The sequence below is a fragment of the Bradysia coprophila genome, unplaced genomic scaffold (assembly GCF_014529535.1).
Source record: "Bradysia coprophila strain Holo2 unplaced genomic scaffold, BU_Bcop_v1 contig_324, whole genome shotgun sequence".
NCBI lineage: Eukaryota > Metazoa > Arthropoda > Insecta > Diptera > Sciaridae > Bradysia > Bradysia coprophila.
In genome coordinates this window covers 3,405,509-3,425,041 of record NW_023503584.1, presented here as the reverse complement: position 1 = coordinate 3,425,041, position 19,533 = coordinate 3,405,509, and the positions used below count along the sequence as shown (strand labels likewise).

General features: G+C 34.6%; 2 protein-coding genes across 5 annotated transcripts in view; one reads left to right on the top strand and one right to left on the bottom strand.

Annotated features, from left to right (window-relative positions):
• The window catches only part of LOC119079471 (protein pangolin, isoforms A/H/I/S), an 86,818-nt gene that overhangs the window by 20,414 nt on the left and 46,871 nt on the right, over positions 1–19,533 (bottom strand). For all 4 annotated transcript variants that reach the window (XR_005088176.1, XM_037187403.1, XM_037187405.1 and 1 more), the window contains one exon: positions 9,418–9,529. Coding sequence is in view for 3 of the 4 variants with exons in the window: in XM_037187403.1 (XP_037043298.1) it covers positions 9,418–9,529 (112 nt within the window). In the remaining variant the exon portion in view is untranslated. The remainder of the gene's footprint in view (positions 1–9,417; positions 9,530–19,533) is intronic.
• LOC119079475 (DBH-like monooxygenase protein 1 homolog) lies at positions 14,565–17,157 on the top strand. Its single transcript, XM_037187412.1, has 8 exons — positions 14,565–14,870; positions 14,940–15,089; positions 15,154–15,287; positions 15,375–15,489; positions 15,643–16,315; positions 16,374–16,440; positions 16,503–16,604; positions 16,663–17,157. Exons 1-8 carry the CDS (start codon positions 14,607–14,609, stop codon positions 17,039–17,041), a joined length of 1,884 nt encoding a protein of 627 aa, XP_037043307.1. The 5' UTR covers positions 14,565–14,606; the 3' UTR covers positions 17,042–17,157.

Below are 19,533 nucleotides of genomic sequence, written 5' to 3'. Positions count from 1 at the left end.
ACCTCAATAGCGCAGTACGTTAGTCGATACATCACATTGAATTATTGAATTACCAGTTGTGGGTCCGAAACTCAAGCGCAACACAAATAATTCGTTTCATCAGGTTGTTGTCCAAAATGATTGGATTGAATCGGTAATTATATTGCGTCGTGGATAATATCGTCTCTTTGTGTTACATGTAAATGTTCGTTGATAATGTCATTCAGTCACTTAGGCGAAAAGCCCGTTGACGGTGTGTGTTGTCTTTTACGGTAAAAATGTGTTTGTGGGAGAGAAGAAATTAAGGCACGTACAACCTTCATACCTTGTAGATCCTTTCAGTGAATATTGTCTTGTGTATTGTCAGTCTAGATGAGCCTGATGGCATTTCTGTGGGTCTTTTTACTTTAAACTTCCTTATGAAAATGATGAATGAATTTCTCATATTTTGAACTGCTATCTTCGCGGTAAGCCCGGTAATGGAACGGTTCATATTAGAATAATGAAAGAATCTGTCGAATGGACTCATTTTTTAAGCTTAGGACGAAAATTCTTCAGTTACGTTTATAGCTTTTTAGCCTTATTAATCATTCATTGCATTGAGATCAGAACACATTAAGCCAAAATAGTTTCAGAATCCGAAAAGTTCAACCCATCTCTTAGTCTGTTATTTTTGTCTATATCTTTTAGATGATGTTGCAGTTTTGGTTGACCCCATCCCTACTGAAAACAGTACACTTGTTGAATCCGAAAATTTCAACCCAACTCCTCGTCTGCTATTCTCGTATATATCTTTTAGATGATGCTGCAGTCTCGGTTGACCCCACCCCTCCTACAAACTGACATTTAATAGATATGAGGCCCTATTGTGTTCTCAACTATATACAACTAATAAACCGTATTTAAAATGAAGCGAATGACTTCATCATGTTGCAAATTGTTTGTTACACAAATAATTCATATTTATGCAATTGCAATTAAAATTATCTATTCAACTAGAAAGGATAAACATTAATGAAAAATTGCGGAACATTCCAAGTATTTATGGCAATGTGTTCATCAATTAACACAACAAAACACCAAACAATTACGATTCAAATAGTGCCGACAAATTGACTACACATTTATATTTATAAATTATAATAATTGGTGCCACAACATATCAATTCGCTCCAAACAAAACTGCATCACACAACCGACCAAACAAAATAACAAAATCGTAACCGATGACAAGCTGGGCACAATATTATTTCCTACCACATAAATGCCTGGCGTTTTTTTTTATATATTATTCTGCCATAAGGAGAGAATTGAAAAATAATAATAAAAAAAAATGACACGCGACCTTGCCCGCCGGCTCATATATGCAATTAGTAACGATATGGTTTCACTTCCCTTAGTTATGCGATAATTAAGGTAGTAGGAATGTGTGGCATAGAACAGGCAATGAATATTATCGTTTAATGATGATGTTTAGGCTACACTTATTTATTTTTAGTGAATTGAAGATGTACAAAAGAAGCCCGTTGCCGTTAAATGATTCGAAAGCCGCTTATTAAGAATCGTTGATAAAAGAAGTCGTCTGGTTATTAGAGATTGTAAATGCAATGGTAGTGAGAGATGAGATGGAGGAAATTCTTGAATTGGAATAGAGCAACGAAACATGATAGTTGGAGGCAACATAACGTAATGCCTTATGTGGACTTAAGGCCCGTCATTGGGAAATGACAGGACAGTTTCCCGAAAATGTATGCAAAAATTTATCACAAAAATTCACCGAAAAAATTCAAAGAAGATCACCTCTGATACTTTCCATTGTATTCGGGTATAGTCTCTTTAGGTCGCCAAGGCATATTTGAACACTAAACACTTTTTACTCGATGCAAAAACAACAAAAACACAGAAAATATTTCGACATAACTGTGACACTCCGCTACTATAAGTACTGGAATGAATGTTTGCTGTGTTCACTTCAGCGGTAAAATATCTTCATTCAAAAAAGTGTCGGACATATTATAAAAATCATGAAACAGTTGACAAAGGGTATACAGTTAATAATGCTCATCGACCATTTTTTAAAGAATTACGAGAGCTCAGCGGACATTCTTTCAACGACGGGAGAGCATTTATTAAAAATTTAGCCTCTCGTAAGACTGCACTGAGCGTAAATAAATGTTCGTTTCTCTTTAGTAAGCTAAGAAGGCTTCGCGAAGTCTAATTATGCCACCTCTTTGAATAAAAATATCGGCTGAAATTCTCCGCTGAGCTCTAATAATTCTTCGCTGAGCTTTAACAAACCTCCGCTGAGCTCTAATAATTCTCCGCTAGGCTTCAGGAAGTGTCCGTTAGGCCTAAGGAAGTTTCCGGAAGGCTTAATGGAGCTAATCGGACACTCAGCGGAGATCTGCCAAAGCTAAGTGGAGTCTTATTAAATCATAGCAACAATTATTAGGTATCCGCTGATGCTTATTGAGCGTTCGCTTAGCTTCATTGCCTTACTACTAAGTGCTGAGGCCTGACGGACTCTTACTGAAGCCTAGCGGAGAATTATTAGAGCTCATTAGAGGCTTGTCAAAGCTCAGCGGAGAATTATTAGAGCTCAGCGGAGAATTATTAGAGCTCAGCGGAGGTTTGTTAAAGCTCAGCGGACAATTATTCGACCTCAGCCGATATTTTTATTCAAAGAGTTGGCATAATTAGACTCAGCGAATTCTTGTTAGCTTACTAAAGAAGTGGGAGAGGTTACAATTTTAATAAATGTCTACCATCGTTGAAGGGTCGGACACTTTTTTGAATGAAAATATTTTACCGCCGAAGTGAACACAGCAAACATTCATTCAAGTACTTATAATAGCGGAGTGTCACAATTGTTTCGAAATATTTTCTGTGTTTTTGTCGCGACAAAACAAAAAAAAAACTTTTTATTTTTTCATCGAGTAAAAAGTGTTTTAGTGTTCAAATATGCCTTGGCGACCTAAAGAGACTATACCCGAATACAATGGAAAGCATAAGAGGTGAGTTTCTTTGAATTTTTTCGGTGAATTTTTGTGATAAAATTTTCCATACATTTTCGGGAAACTGTCCTGTCATTTCCCAATGACGGGCCTTAAGTAAATCAGTTTTCAGTCAAATATTGATTTGGTTTATTCATTAAGACCAAAAAGGATAGCTCCTTATTTCATGGTGAAAAATCGATTTTAAGAATGCCTTTGGCAAAAAATGGACGCTAAGTTTTTCGCTGCGTAAATATTGTAACGTACCTTCTACCCTTTTAAGTTTAAACAGTTTCCTGCATTTATCAGTATAAAATCTACTAGTCATCTGTTATCCACAGCGACGACAGAAATCAGCAATTAGTGATCTTCTATTCCAGAATATATGTTAGAATTAGTGAAGTAAAAGAATTTGTATGAAAAACTGGCTTAAACAATTGAAGTAGCAGACTCAACGATTCCAGGGTACGATTGCAGTTTGTAAAACGTTAACAATTGATTTCAATAGATTGTGAGCGAAGCGTTCAAGCAGATTATTACAGTTGTAATGTGAACATTCATTCATTCACAGCAACGTTGAAACCGAAAAATTCATCATATTTCGTCCTATACATAGCCTCCATACCGTAAAATCTCATATGCTCGTTTCCGGGAAAACAAATCTATTTTCAGCGAGTGACTAATTACAGATTCATTGTATGAATATGCATGTCATCTGTTCAATACATTGGTCGTGTGGCATGTAATGTCATTGTGAGCTCCATTCAGATGCGTGTATTTATTGAATGTTTATAAGTTTTATGTGAACAGATGAAATGATCTTGTTTTGATGGATTATGGATGAAATGCGAGGGGACAAAATTGACGAATTTTTATTTTAATATGCACAGCGAACCACTTGCATTAACCTTTTATTTTGTGAGAGAATAATGGACTGCACAGTGGGATTTGTTTGTTATCAATGGGAATCAGAAATAGACCATTTATGCTTACAAAAAAATGCGATGGCTTATCTTATTTGTATGTACGAATCATCGAAATCAATACTCTCTTTTTTGTTTTATAGAAGGGATGTATTGAAATTGACGAGCAAATACGAGAGGGAATAATATGCTGATGTTTATCGATGACAATGGTTGGCTTAAATGAATAGAGATTATTATTCAAAATTCAATTTTCGTTGATAATTATTGCCAGGTATTATTATCGTCCGAATAACATTTTATAGAAGTCGTTTGTTGCTATGCTAAACTTTAGAAATACTTATTCGGAAGGCTTATCGTATTGGCCGTTTTGGACATAAAATACTCTTTTGACATAACCAGCAATTTAGTTCTATGAAATACAGTCGATGACGATACTAAATGGTTCCATTGAAACATTTAATTTTTAAGGTAAAGGCCAGTGACTTCGTCCATGAATGAACCATTCGACTCTGTCTGCAGCTTCTATAGTTTCTCTGATATTCAAATACTTAAAAAGTTTTTCGTTTAAATAGTTTTCAGTGTCATTTGCATGCCCACAATGAAGGCTGAACAAGTCATATTATGTTACATTCACAACCTTTTGTATCCCACGCACCAAAAATAAGGGAAGATATTAAATGAAATTAAATGAAAAAAAAAACAAATTATTTCTTGGCATTTTTCCAAACATTTTTGGGAACAAATATGGTTCCTCACGGAGGAAAGGTATTAACTTCTACTGAAAGATAGCCCAACGTGCAAATCAATTTGACTAAAAGTTTTTTCAAGATCATTGTTCCCTGTTTCTTATGCTCAACCCGTCCAAATAATTTTGACAGAATGTCATGTTTCTGACTGGAAAATTTGAATATCTTGTCGAATTGAAAGCACCAAACTTGAACCGGTCTTAAGCATTTCCTGAAAATGAGCACAGTCGCAGTGGTAAAAGACGGAGGATGGAAGGCGGAGGATACTACGGCTTGTACCGAATATTTACTACATATAATGAAAACCATTAAGTAAAAGTAAATGTTCATGTTTAATAGAAATTTTTGCATATCAAATTGACTATATTAGGGAATTAAAACTCTCGTCTCAAATAAATTTAACGAAATTCTATACAAATAAATCAATCTTCTCAATCCATTGCGATTCATATATAATGGATGTACTTGATGGAAAATAATTGCTTCGATGGCAAACGGTATTTCTCCAACAAAACGCATTTCAATACGTCGTATATATGCTTCTCCCGGAGGGTATGTTTTTCTTTTGATAATGATATTCGTTTGGCATGCCCCATAACCTCGCAATATAGCATCGGTAAAATATTCAAATTCAAGTAGTGCTAATAGAAAAAAATGTTTTTTGACAGAAAATGAAGAAATTTGAATTCTATGAATCGATGAGATCGATGTTAACGAGTACACTCGAGATTTTTACAATATTCGTTCAATAGTCTTTTTGGAAAGGAAGACAAATGGATGCAACGACCGTTGGTAATTGATCAGAAAAAGAGGTCTGTTATAAGTCGATTCAGATGCTACAAACAGACTAAATGAATACATTAAGTCTAATTGGCCGTAGGACAACTTTATGGAGTTTTTGATGTTGCGAATAATAATATCAAAATTTTTCGAATTTGCAAATATCCGAACAGTAGTCAAACGAAAACAATAATTGCAAAACTATCATTTCATTTCCCTGGTTTGTGTTGTCACGATGAAGCCTTACTTGTATATGTCATCAGACCATTACCCTTTTTTTTAAACAAAAAGGTAGAATTATATCGACATTCGGAACACACACAAGGATTACGCAATATACATCATGTTTCGCCCATGTCATTTAAAAACACATTTTTCATAATGAATATGTCCTTGCGTATAGGAACATTTGTCACAATTTAAGTATTTATTTTCGTATCTCCCTCTCATCAGTTTCACCCTTCATTATAGAGGACATAAGTGTACGGTGTGTAGGGTGATATTTTGCATTGATATGCATATATATGCACTCATCACATAATAATATCATGTCAACCCCATTTGTATTATTTATAAAACTATTTTTTTCCCTTTTATTTTTTTAAATTGTTGTATAATGTTGTATTATGTCAAATAATAGGGTCTATCATTTACCACTCGAACAGATTCTTTTTTTCTATGAAATTTACAACTAGTTTCACGTTGAGACTGTTTTTTTTTTGTAAGGCAAATAATGATGATGGTTCAAGTAATACGGGCTTCACAACGAATATAAACATTTTGCATTCGAAGAATATGTTTTTTTAAATAAATTTACAAAATACAAATAATACGTTTTTATCACACAGTTTTCAATAGTTTGGGGGCTATTCAAGTGGTACGCAAGCTGAAAAACTCCTACTCCTCCTAGAAACTCCGGGCATTTCGTGTGATCACCGAATTCTCCGTTGAATATGTAAAGGTTATCAGTGAAGCTAAAACTACAAGTCAATTTCAGGTTGACTGTACCTGATAATACCATGTTTCGAGTTTTAAATTCACAGATTGTCGTTACGCTAGCTACACAAAAGAAAGACGGTCATGCTGACAAACTTGGTATTTACATCTATCTACTGTCACACACTTTGAAAATACATAATATGTTTCCCAAGAACTGAAATGAATCACTTCCCAGCCTCAGAAAGAAAGTTTGTTTATTACACCACAAAAAACTCAAATCCCAGCTGGTTCCGTATACGGCCGCATTCGACGTATAGTCGACTTGAATGGATCTTTTTGTCCTTTATCAAAAATTTTGACAGATCTGCAGAGTTTTCTTCTTTTTCCAATCCTAAAAGTGCTCATGTGGCTCAAACCAAGCTAGTACGAAGAAAGGTTACGATATTAGACAATTCGGTAATATTAGAAAGACACATTTTTGTTGTAGGAAAATTAATCTATCTAGCGATCTCAGTTTCAAATAACATTCGTCTTAGAATAAGATCGTTTTAGCAGTAAATAATTCAGTTTAACCTTTTAGAAACAGCTAGTCATCTGCTATCGACATACACAACAAAAATAAGCAATGATCTTCGGTTATAGTTTCATGTGGAAAAATGTTATGCTTCAACAAATGAAGTAAAAGATCTTGTTTCAAGTATCACGAGATGATCTTTTGAACAACAGAAGTAAAAGATTTCAGTCATAAGTGTTTGATAGTGGCGACGACATAAGCTGAAGAAAATGTCTCTCAAAACTAATGAAGTAAAAGATTTTGGAAAAAAGTAGATTATAATTGATCATGTCAATATTGTCGATCTCCTTCCCCGTAAACGTGCCGATCCAAACCTCTATTAGCATAATATAACGTCCTTAATGAATGTCCCCCCCGAACACATGGTCGATTCGCTCCAGCAACGAGATAATTGAAAACACAAGCCCGTTAAAATAATCATTGCATGTAAACGAAAATGAATTTTTGGACAATGTTCCGAAAACCACAACAAACAAACAAGCAAATCAAACAAATGAAACAAACCCAACAAACCGATACAAAATAAAATTGCATTGCGAAACGCTACAAATGCATCTATTGGAATGCACGCATAACTAAATTCAAATTAAATGTGGTTGAATCGGCGGCTTAATTTATATTGTTTAAGTGAGCAATTATGTATTTTTCTGTAACCGTCTGTCTCACATACAATTTGGGTTGTACACATATGAAATTTCAACATGCAACACACATCGAACACAGCAAAACTGAATTTCAAAAAATAAAAAATTTATTCGCAGAGCAAACTTATTCAAAGTTATTATGTTTCGCAAGTGCCATATGCGTCTAATACGTATATTCCAATGTTGAATCTATCGGCCAAAGTTGTGCATTTACTACAGTGAACTTAATAAAGCTAAGTTTTCGCATTTGACACAGTTTATGTTTGATTTATGTGAGCAAAAGCAATTAATGTGTGCATTATAGAACTTTTACTAATTGTGTTAACTGTCTCACTGGTTTTTAAAATATTATTTATTGTGGGCCACATATGGTCTGTAATTTGCACGGAACGCCTATATTAGCTGTTACTGGAAATAGACGTAATTATTGAGTGAAACGAACAAAAACAAAAATGTTTTTTTTTTGAACAATCTTTCAGAATAAAAACGGCCAACCGGGGCTGTTATGTGTTGTGTGCATAAAATGCCAATCAACAAGTAGAACACAAAATCCAACATTACTTTTATCTTTTGCTGGTTTGTTAACATATATTCCGACCCCGTTGCTCGTTGCCTCATATAGGTAGTAGTTTTTTGGTAGATTTAGAGTTAAATTTCAAGTAAAAAAGAAAGTCTAACGAACAAATTTTGGTTCAAACTTTTTCAATTTTTTTTGGTGGATCATTCAAACTTTATCAACCCAAAGAAGAAAAAAATTTGGAAAATTCATTATCCGGAAACTTTTTTTTTATTTTAAATTAGCAACCTTCTTGCCCGTATCTGCTTCTCAAGCCGTTATTGAAACTTTTTTAATTTATTTTTAATTATGTTATTGAAATTGAACGTATAGCTCAAATTTCAAACATAAAATTAATTCGTAGGCTACATCAGAACCAGAAGATTACTGAAAATTATTTGAATCTTAATTGCCGCCTCAAGACTCAACCGATTTCAAATCGACGAAGCATTTAATGATTTTGTATTAACTAAATATTTGAGAAGAAATGAATTTGATCATTAAGCAGTTTCCATTATGTCGAGTACAGTAATTGATTCTTTACCCATTGAGAGAGGAGACATTCAATATTTTTTTTGTAATTTGTAAAAAAGCCCTAATACAAACGTCGTGTGCGCATACCCGCGTACACATTTTTTTTAATCCGACGGATTTTATACTATTTAAAATAGACGACATAAAACGGAACACAAAAGACCAGATAATATACAAAAGGGTATTTTTTTCTGAGGGGGATGATTACTGATGAGATGACAATTTTCGGTGTTTTTTTTTCTCTCTGTCAATGTTATGCAATAATGAAAATGTGCAGTTCCATGAATAGAAAATTTGTTTAATTCCAAACCCTCTGTGAATATTGTGCAGTATATTGTTTACACAAGGACGCTGTATTGAATGAATGAATATTTGGATTTATGTGTACGTTAAGCGCACATTCTATCAATCCATTGTGCTGTAAAATAATTAATAAACTAAAGATAATGGAGAGGTATCGTTTGGTTCTATGAACCTGAAATGTTACATCTTATATCTCATCCGATGTTCTAACGAAATTTAGTTTGATCAGAAGCCGTTGGAATGACAACCAATGCGCCAATGAACGATTTCAGATCTACCAGAATAATGGTGCCTTTGCTATGCTTTCCATTCAATTTTAATTAATATTTTATTAGCGTCTAGCGTGTCACGATATCCTTGTAGAATCCTGTCACTTGTTCAATTTAAGAAATCCCTTAGTCTCTGCTTACGAATCTTTTAGTTTCCCAAAATGAATCACTTACCCATTGTTTTAGGATCTAGTTGGTAAGGTGGTATGCCACAATGAGCGGGTGGTGGTGTTGACAGCGGATCTCCATTATGACAAAAAAATGGTGACAGTCCCATTTTATTCGCCTGAAATAGATTAAATTGCATTAATTCTCATGTCAAATATTCACAAAAAAAAAATCGGTAATCACATTAAACGATTCTTAAAACAAATTTAATTTAAAAATAAAATTGATGTCGTCATTCCCATAACTTTTCTTCTTTTTTTCATATCTCTCTCAGTTGAAAGTCATAAAAAAATTATGAGTTGAAAAAAGGAACCACCCTTCCCACGTACATATATACATAACATAATATCAATGTGGTGAAATGTTTAGTCGCCTCCTCCTTAATTCATACCTCATATACGCTAACAACAATTCGTTCATAACATCCTTACAAATTTAAATGTATATACAACTTACATATATATGCTACGAGCCGATAGCACTTTTCCGATTTATTTTTTCCGAACATTTTCTTCCCAACCACCCACATCGATAACGTATATTATCCGTCTCATTTCCACCGACGCAATTTCCAATAAAAAAATATTTTTCCTCATCGCAAAGTCTTTTTGTGAATACAAAAAAAAAGTATTCTTCAACCCCTTATTCACACAGACACACTACGACTGAGCTAAATCACATTGAATCGAATATGTGTATCGCTTTAGCCATAGAAAAAAAGGGATCGTATAAAAAGCGCAGTCGTACATACTCAGCTCTAAAGCAATGGCAAATTCGGTACAACTTTTCCATTTTCAAATTGTAAGAAAATGTGCTCATTAAACCTTGAATTTTTAAAATTATTTCCTGAAATGTTATGCTGATAAAATATTTTAGAAACTTGCGGTTTCTTTAAGGGACATATTCTCTGTCTCTCACTCTCTCTCACATTCATTTTTAAAGAAAATGTTTAAGACTAATGCTTGCTAGGATGAAGTTTTTATCATATAAACTGGGTTGAATTGGAAAACTTCGTTGTATTTATACATGAATTTCAAAGTGTCTGTCTGTTCGAGGATACATTTGATTTTCTTGCATGAATATTTTTACATTTTATGAGAGCGACAACTGAGAGACCATTTTTATAATTAAATTGCGTGTTCAGGAAATGCTGTTATTATGTGATGACCTACTAGAATGGCTAGTCAATTGTTTTCGACAATGAAGACAAAATTAAACGATGAGCTAGCTAGTGTCGTTTCATGTAGATAAGATTGAAATAAACGAAGTAAAAGATTGTGTTTGTAAACCACATACTGTAATCGAATGAAGTAGTAGATCAAATAATTGCAATACTGAATAAGCTTTCAGTTTTTGAAAGTTTACAATTCCATCTCATGTTATAGGACACGCTAACGTGTTTATTGGATCACAAGAATAGTATTTCTAAAAAAATATCTTATGCAAAATAGTCGATGTTCACTCGTTAAAAAAGGGAGTTTAAAACTTAAAGAAAAACTGGTATTCGCTCGACAAGAAAATAAAATAAAAAAATTTAATGCTGTCGATACTAAACGTGATATACTTGATATGCATGTTCCGTCTATTGGATGTGGGGGAGCGATTTCCATAGATACAAGAAGTGAACGAATAATATAAATATATTAGCATCATTATGATCACAATGTATGCAAATTTTAACGTTGTGTGTTAAATGTCGACACAGAAAATGCGTGAACGCGTCTTAGGCATTACATGCTTAGACACTCCGAAAAATGGGGCTATATTTTACTGATCGCATAAAATCACCTTTAACGTATACTCTTAACTTTAAACGGAATGGTGAACAAGAACTTTGAAACATCTAAAAGAAATGAGCTAATGACGCATGATATGTATATAAGGCGAACAAAAAACGAGCCCCGCATGAATGAGCTGGTAAATATATTTCAGTTGATCAAAGCATTTCGAAACGTTCAATTCATTATCAGCCACACACAAAACAATATCTGCGACTGAAAACTAATTTGTAAATTTTTACATAAATTTATGTCGATGAATTGAAACAATTGAATTGATTTGATTCTCCTTTTTTTCGTTTAGACATTCTTTTGCAAATTGTTTGTAAGAAGGTGGATCTATTTGAATATTGAGTAATCGATTGAAGTTGTTACAATTTTTTTTTTGTTCGTTGGATTGTTTCGTTCGTAGTTGATTCTATTATACGCAACATTAATGTTGTGGGTGGTAGACAAATTTATAAAATGTAATTGCGTTCTAACTAAAGAAATTGACTTATTCTTGACGAACATATTAAATTTACCAACGCAATGGATAGCATTTTCATCATCAATAGGAAAAGGACTTCAAATAATTTTGAGTCGCTTTCATTATATGGCTGTAATGCCCTTCAGAGTCCTTTGCCACAAAATACTTGAGAGTGGTTTGTACAGACATTAATAGCGTAAAAACTTTGCCACAGAGCAAAGAAATCAATCAAACGAAAAATATTTTGTCGAAAAAGGCTGCCATAAGTACCCTCTTGTACCAATAATATTTTTTTGAGTAGGAAAACGACAACGAGATTTATTTTCTCGGTGCGGTGTACCACTTAAAATGTTGGATTTTTTTTATTTGGTTGGGTTGTTAATAATAATGGTTTACGGTTGTTATTTTTTCCATTTTCAACGAAGAAACATTTTTTTCGTATATACCTCTAGCCACTGGTTGTGATATCAACAAAACACACACAGACTGTTCTATTAATTGAATTGCATGGAGTGGTGAATGTTATTTGAAATGTGACACAAGATGCAGCGTTCAAATTTCGTTGGTCAGATACAATAAATTTACTGAAGAAAATGAAAATTTTCCGTCGTTTTTGTACACGTAGATCAATTGCAATCGCAACCTGTCGCATACGGCTATTCATCTGTTATCGATAACAACACCAACACTAATGACAACCTCTGGGTAATATGGTCATTTTTATAGTAAAATATATGTTTAAAAAAATTGAAGTACAAGATTTACAATCAACAGATTAAAACACTTTGATCGATGGAAGTAATAGACCCGATAATAATACTGCTCATATGCTTGCCGTCTATAACAGGTTACCTTTATAACAGGTTAATCTCGAACTCATACTATTTATTTGGCTGAAGTGACATAAATCAATATATCGCAAAATTACTGACAAAATAGACTCTCTGTATGTAACGGTTGATACATCAAAGGAGGAAAAAAACCAATGTTTTTGACATTGCTTAAATCAAAAGAAAACGATGAATATTTACATCAACACTCCACCCCCCAAAATTAATCGAAGTTGAAAATAAATGTTTTTCCGATTGCAACTTCTGTGATGTGCTTCTTACGAGCCACCAACATATACCTAAGCTTTTATGTTTGATCAGTTAGATCGAATGTAGTGTCTGTTTCGAATGCCACAAACACAAAATGTTCGCACAGTTCACTCTGTAATTGACATGATTTGACTTAGTGAAGACTTCAATTCATCTCAAATTTTCACTTGAATCTGTCCTAGTTGTTGGTGCTTGTGTACTATCTATTTGACGGGGTTACTATCAAGATTTTCTTCGTAATGGTATATAGTGAACCGTTCTTCAGCAATAAATTTTTTCTCTAGAAGTTGAAGTTCCTTTTCAAACCAATGAGTTCATACGAATTACCGACACTAACGTATAGGCCATCACTTTGATGCGCTAAGAATTTGTTTCACCGTTCACTGCATTAAAATGTACTAGCTTTTCCATGTTTGACGACTCTGGCTTCCGGAAGTACACATAAATTTCCATACTTGTGTGTTAAGTTGATTACAATAAAATCCTCAACGTTGATTTCAACTTATAATACGACAATGGATGCCAACTAAGCAATATACGTGGAACACCTAACATGCCACCATATAAATATAATGCAACCCACGATGTATACAAAACAACCACCAGCAAAATTTCGTGCTAGTGAATCCCTGTACATGATCACATAATCTAGACATACGTGCATTGTATACGTACCGAGTATATAAAGTTCATATGTAAAACACATAATATTGAATATTTCCATCACCAAGCTCATCAACCAACGTGTTTATGTTGCTACATGTACACTAATGATATATTATTTCTGAGCGAGCGTCGTCGAGAGCATGTAGATGACACATAGAATTCGAGACGAAAAAAATTTTAGATTTTTTTTAAAACAAAATTTGGGCGAAAGGGATGGGATTTGAGGTGTGCGATTAACATCTATTCATGTGAAAAGGAATTGGTGAGAAGGATGAATGTACGATGTGGAATATTTTATTATATGACGACGGTTTTTACGTTTTACACAACCGTCTACCGAATAAACCAAGGTTTGTTGGGTCATTTTAATTGGATTTTTCGTTTACCGTTTTTGACTTTGTCATTTCGCTAATGGAAGATAAACGACGTACGTGTTGGCATTCATGGATCTACGGGTTATTTAACTTTAACTCAATTGTGGATATTTTAGAAGAATTTCTGCTTTTAGATTCGAATAATTTTTTAACCTCACTGTAGACATACGTACGAATTTAGTAAATCAATGAAAGCTATAATTCACAGACACTGAGAGAACAATCTTCACTTTATCGGGTTCCGTTCAATCCTATTGTGTGAGCAAACATTATATGACTGAAGAAAACGAAGAATTTCTGATGAGGAAGTGAACATCTTTAACCTCGACCATATGAATGTATCGTTTATGTCGTACACTAGTATATCTATCGCTCAAAAGATTGGTACATATGTACGTTACAAATTTTCCAAGCAACAAAGTTAATTTTTCAAAAGTATCTATGACATATCGTCACATTCATACCCGATTCAATAGATGACAATCTCGTTAGGTTTTTTTTTCAGCGACTCAGACAGGTAGGTAGCATAAGCGACTTAAATTCGATTAAATTTAATTGAACAATCATCACACTCGTAGCTTCAGAAAGCCAGGATGACTATTAAATAAAAGCGTATTCACTGAACATGTACCACTTGACGCGATAAAATGACTAATAGCGCAATTACAGATAGCAAATTTTGATTCATTGGTGAGGTACCAGAAACGCTGATAGAGTGGCTCGGGTCGATAAAGAAATAGTATATAAACCGTTCATGGTTGTAATAACGATCACTTTAGTTTCAACATTAAATTCGGTGACAATCATCATGTCAATTAGAAAAATTGTGTTTGTCTATCTCGCAATAGCATGTGCGAGTTGCTTAAGTGACACGCTGAAGCGGTCCCTGATTTTGGACAATAATGGAAAATTTTCGGCTGAATGGGAAGTGGATTTAGACACCGAAATTATTGTGTTTAGTGTAGATGTAGAGACGACCGGTTATGTGGGATTTGGTATATCAATGAATCCGAGTATGGCAGGAGCGGATATTGTTATTGGTGGTGTCAGGAATGGTCAAGCGTACTTCGATGTAATTTAGATTTTTATCAAAATACGCGAGACATTTCAAAATTTAAATTGAAAAATTGGAATCGTTTAGGACTATCATGCGCCTGCGAATGGTTTTCCTAGCCGTGATGTATCCCAAGATTGGGAATTAATTAGTGCAACTGAATCCGATGGTCGTACCCAATTGAAATTCTCAAGGAAGTTGAATACATGTGATGAAGTTGGAGATGTACCAATAACAGTAAGTCAGAAATTACTTGAAGCATCGATGTGACGTTATTCCATGTGCCAAATTGAATTCGTAGGACGATACACAATATATTATTTGGGCTATTGGTGACACAGACGACGTAGGCTATCACGGTGCAGATCCCAATAAAAGAGGACCAAGAATAAATAACTTACTAGATGCTCCCTCACCAGCCGCTGACTTAACACAGTAAGTTAAATAGTGATTGCAACAATATCTTGTCGGACGCATTATGGAACCGTGAAATCATTTTAATCGCGTTTTGTTTTCCCTTAGGTACGACATTTTCCAGATCAGACGAAATCACAACCTTTTACCACAGGATACTTCATACTGGTGCACAGTTCACAGAGCACCGGATTTCAATGGAACTAAGCACCATGTAGTTGCGGTAAGGAAATTGTTCATTTTATGGCAGCTAATCAAGACGCTGCATGTCACGTATGGCATGCAATCTCTTGATTATCAAAGACTTTCAGAAATTGTGACTTCAATGTTCATATCCGAGACAATAAGGAAATTAAATTAATTTTTCATTTTCCAGTTTAATGTTACGCTTACATCTGAGTTGTCAATCAAGCATACACATCACCTCGTCCTTTATAGTTGTGTTCCGCCAGATGGTCAAACGACCGAATACTTCGAACAATTTTTGGGTCATCCTGGTGGCGAATGCTTTGAGCAAAATCCAGTCATTCCAGCACCATATTGCAAATCTGTTCTCTACATATGGGCAGTTGGCGGAGAAATGCTTGTATTGCCTGAAATGACGGGCTATCCCATTGGTGATACCGGTCGTCAGGAATATTTGATGTTCGAAGTTCATATTGACAATCCTGGACTGGAGACGGGAAATTTCGAAACGGGAATCGATTTGTTCTATACAAGCAATTTGAGAGAAGTGGATGCCGCTGTATTCGGCATTGCACATGAAGTGAATCACCTACAAATCGTGCCACCGAGAACCGATGACTTCATTAATATTGGACACTGTTCGGCGGAATGCACTAGAGCGCTTATTCCCGAAGAAGGAATGAATCTTATCAACGTTATGTTCCATGCTCACAAGGCTGGCAAGAGAATGAAAACGAGAATCATTCGGGATGGGGTTGAGTTGCCTTGGTTAGCCGTTGATATGCATTACAATTTCGATTATCAAGCAAACAGGCCCTTCCAGGAGTATCGAAGAATATTCCCGGGAGATCACATTATTACCGGTAAGTGCATTGATGAATTGTTCCTTGAAGTCTGTGTAACGAAGATATCCAATTTCAGAATGCACTTATGACACGACATCCAGACCAAACGTTACAATTGGTGGACACCCATCAATGTATGAAATGTAAGTTTTCAATTGATAAATGCCAATTTCTTGCATCTTTCTAATATCACTTCTGTTCAAAGGTGTCAAACCTGGTTCTGGCATTATCCAAAGGGGATTATCTATTGTGATTCATCAGCTCAGCCCGATTTGAATGAATTATTCGGAATCGAGGAATACGAGCCGTAAGTTTCTTTACCTATTTTTTGGCAGAATTCCAAATTAATGTGTAAAACCCTACAGATCGCGGTTCGATGATGAACCAATTCTGACGAAACCAGAGTCAATTGCTGGAAGGAGATTTTCCGATCATTTGAACACTTGTGACTGGACGGACGATTTGAAGAATCGACTTCAGCAGCAATTGAGATATGGGGATCATACAACTAGATGCGTTGGCGCTCTCAGACCGGTAGTGTATCCGGAAATAAGACAAGAGTATGTTGAAGAGAATGTTTGTGAAAATGACGACGACGACGACGATGATGATGATGATGATGATGACAACGACAACGACGATGATGACGATAGCGGCTCCAATAGCATCAATACAAAATTCACTCTGATGCTTGTGTTTTCTGCGCTAGTCACACTCTTTGTTACAAAGTTGAACCATTTCTAAATGTTGTGCTTTTAAAGGCATAGGAAATTGAGTCTACTTAATTTTTCAACCTTGTTGCTAGAGTGGTTTTTGCCTCACTTACCTGTTAATAATTTTTATTAAAGAAAAATCAAAATTGATCCATACGGTAAGGTGTTTTGAAAAAGTCGGACTTTGGAGTTTAACCTACCAGCCATAAACAATTCTTAATTGGCCGTGCGGATATGTTTGGAGGTTTGCCAATTTCGAAATTTCTGAAGGCGGTGAAATTTATCATAGTTGAGTCTCAAACAACATGCAATTGTCGAAAATGACGCAGCTTAAAAAGCTTCATTGAAAACTGGTGGTTTCCACAGTAGGATCTTACTTGTTGAAAAGTTAATTATTTCAGCAATTGGAGCAAGAAGCGATCTCTGAAAGTCTGTTATCAATCGAGGTCTTATTTAGACTCGCCAACTTCTCCAACATCACATTCAACCGAAGAACAATGTGAAAAAAACATCAAAATCGACAAGTCATTTGAACTGAAAATACTTTTGTTTCCGAAGCTTTTCACAAGAAATCATAAAGCCGTATATCAACAACGGGCTTACGATTCACAGCCACAAAACAAATAGAACTGGATGCTTGTTTGAAATAAGTTTCGTTTCGTTTGCTTTTAATGGAATAAGAAAACTCGGACCAGAAAGTAAACATTTTTGAAAAGAAAAACGAGGAACAATACTTGCAGTTTCTTGGAATACATCATCGTACGATACTTTGTTCGTTCGTTCGTTTCTTTTATTATTTTCTTTTCGTTCAGAACTCTGTTTAATGCCCTTTCAAGTTCGAATCATTCTATATACTTATAAGATTAAAGGGACATACAAACATTACATCTTTACTTTTTCGATCGAAATAAAGTTTTTTTTTGTGTTCTTCTTCGTCTAAACATACAATTTATCCGGCGAGTCAATAAATGAACTGACTTAAAATACAGTCACCATACATTTTGTAGAGGAATAGGTACAACCATCAGCATTTTATATATATCATTCTGAATGGCGAATATTGAAATAAAAATTACCTCGGCTTATATGGGCCATTAAGTAATTGATGTCCGTTCGCTTGCAAATCTTTTTGCATTTTCTGCAAATATTTATTTAAGAATGGGGTTTTTCTAGTTTTTCTTGTGTACACGTAATGCAAATATACCTACAAGAGTTTTACCAGTTTAAATTTCATTGTTGCTGTTTTTTTTTCAATTTTGTTAACGCAATCCCGTTCACTTGCCCATGCGTTTGAGAAAATTTTAAAATTGAATTGAAACTCGAAACATGTTGGCTTTAAATTCATTAAGTGATTGTTGAATACCGGACTCTATAATTACTTTTCTTTAATCAATTTTTTAATTTAACTAAATAGTTGGATAACAGTAACATGCTCTCTGAATAGTTCACTCAGTCCAGAGGATCGATAAGCATGAGTGGTACTCTAAATAGTGTACTGAAACTGAACAGTGTATGGTACAATTGTGAAACACTGTAAAAAACCATAACGTTCTGGGCATAGTTCTGGTTAATGAAATTCAATCCGCTCTTATAAAAATATGCAACACCATCTAACTAACGTGTAAATTCAATTTACGTAGAAACGTTGAGGTAAAGAGCATACTAGAGACAATATGGTGCCACTTAATTTTTTTAGAGACAACATCAAGCCAGACACCAACTCTTCTTCAAACAAGCTTCAATAAAGCACAAAAACTTTTCAGAGAAAATATAGCTCAGCACAAAGGTATGCTGCAACGCATCCGACAATGTAATGTCTGGGTCAAGACTATTTTTCTTTCAAGCTTAAGATTAAGTGAATATGAAATTCGAAACCATTTTAAACAAGTTCCGATCCAGTTTTATTTATTTTACCGGATACAAGCTGCTCGATACCGAGTAAATTAGTGCGGTGATAATCTTTGCATACACACGGAAATATAGGTCAAACACTGGGTTATGTACCACAATTATTTTTCGTCTAAAAATTGACTCTGACCTAGAGCAACATCACTTAGATACGGAAATTCAATTTACATCAGGCGTTTTTTGTACATTTAAACAAAGAGTTTAAGTATTAGAATCGTTCGTTTTGCTGTAATCTGTAATGAAGTTGAACTTAACATCTCCAGTTAAAGACATTAGTGTTTCTTCGAAACGAGACAAAATGCAACGAAGTTATAGAATCGAGGCTGTACGTATATAAGATGTCTCCGGTTAGTGTACAACTTACCCGTCAGCGACATTAAAACGTATCGCTTATATTTTAATATGCATTGAAACAGAAATGAAAACGGTAGCCATGACAACACACATAAAAAAAACCCCAGCATCCACGCTCAGTATGTTTTGTTGATATACAACATATATATAAATATGTAGGTACAAACCGTACAAACATTCAGAACTCCGTCTAAAACAATATAGTACATTCATACAACTCGCATGATTTTAATATGGTGTGTTGGGTTAAACAAGAAAACA

Bases quoted from the DNA above. Each gene is read 5' to 3' on its own strand.
- LOC119079475 (XM_037187412.1), top strand. From the start codon at position 14,607: ATGTCAATTAGAAAAATTGTGTTTGTCTATCTCGCAATAGCATGTGCG. The intron at 15,490-15,642 runs GTAAGGAAATTG...TTCATTTTCCAG, and splicing joins CTAAGCACCATGTAGTTGCG to TTTAATGTTACGCTTACATC. The intron at 16,441-16,502 runs GTAAGTTTTCAA...TTCTGTTCAAAG, and splicing joins CACCCATCAATGTATGAAAT to GTGTCAAACCTGGTTCTGGC.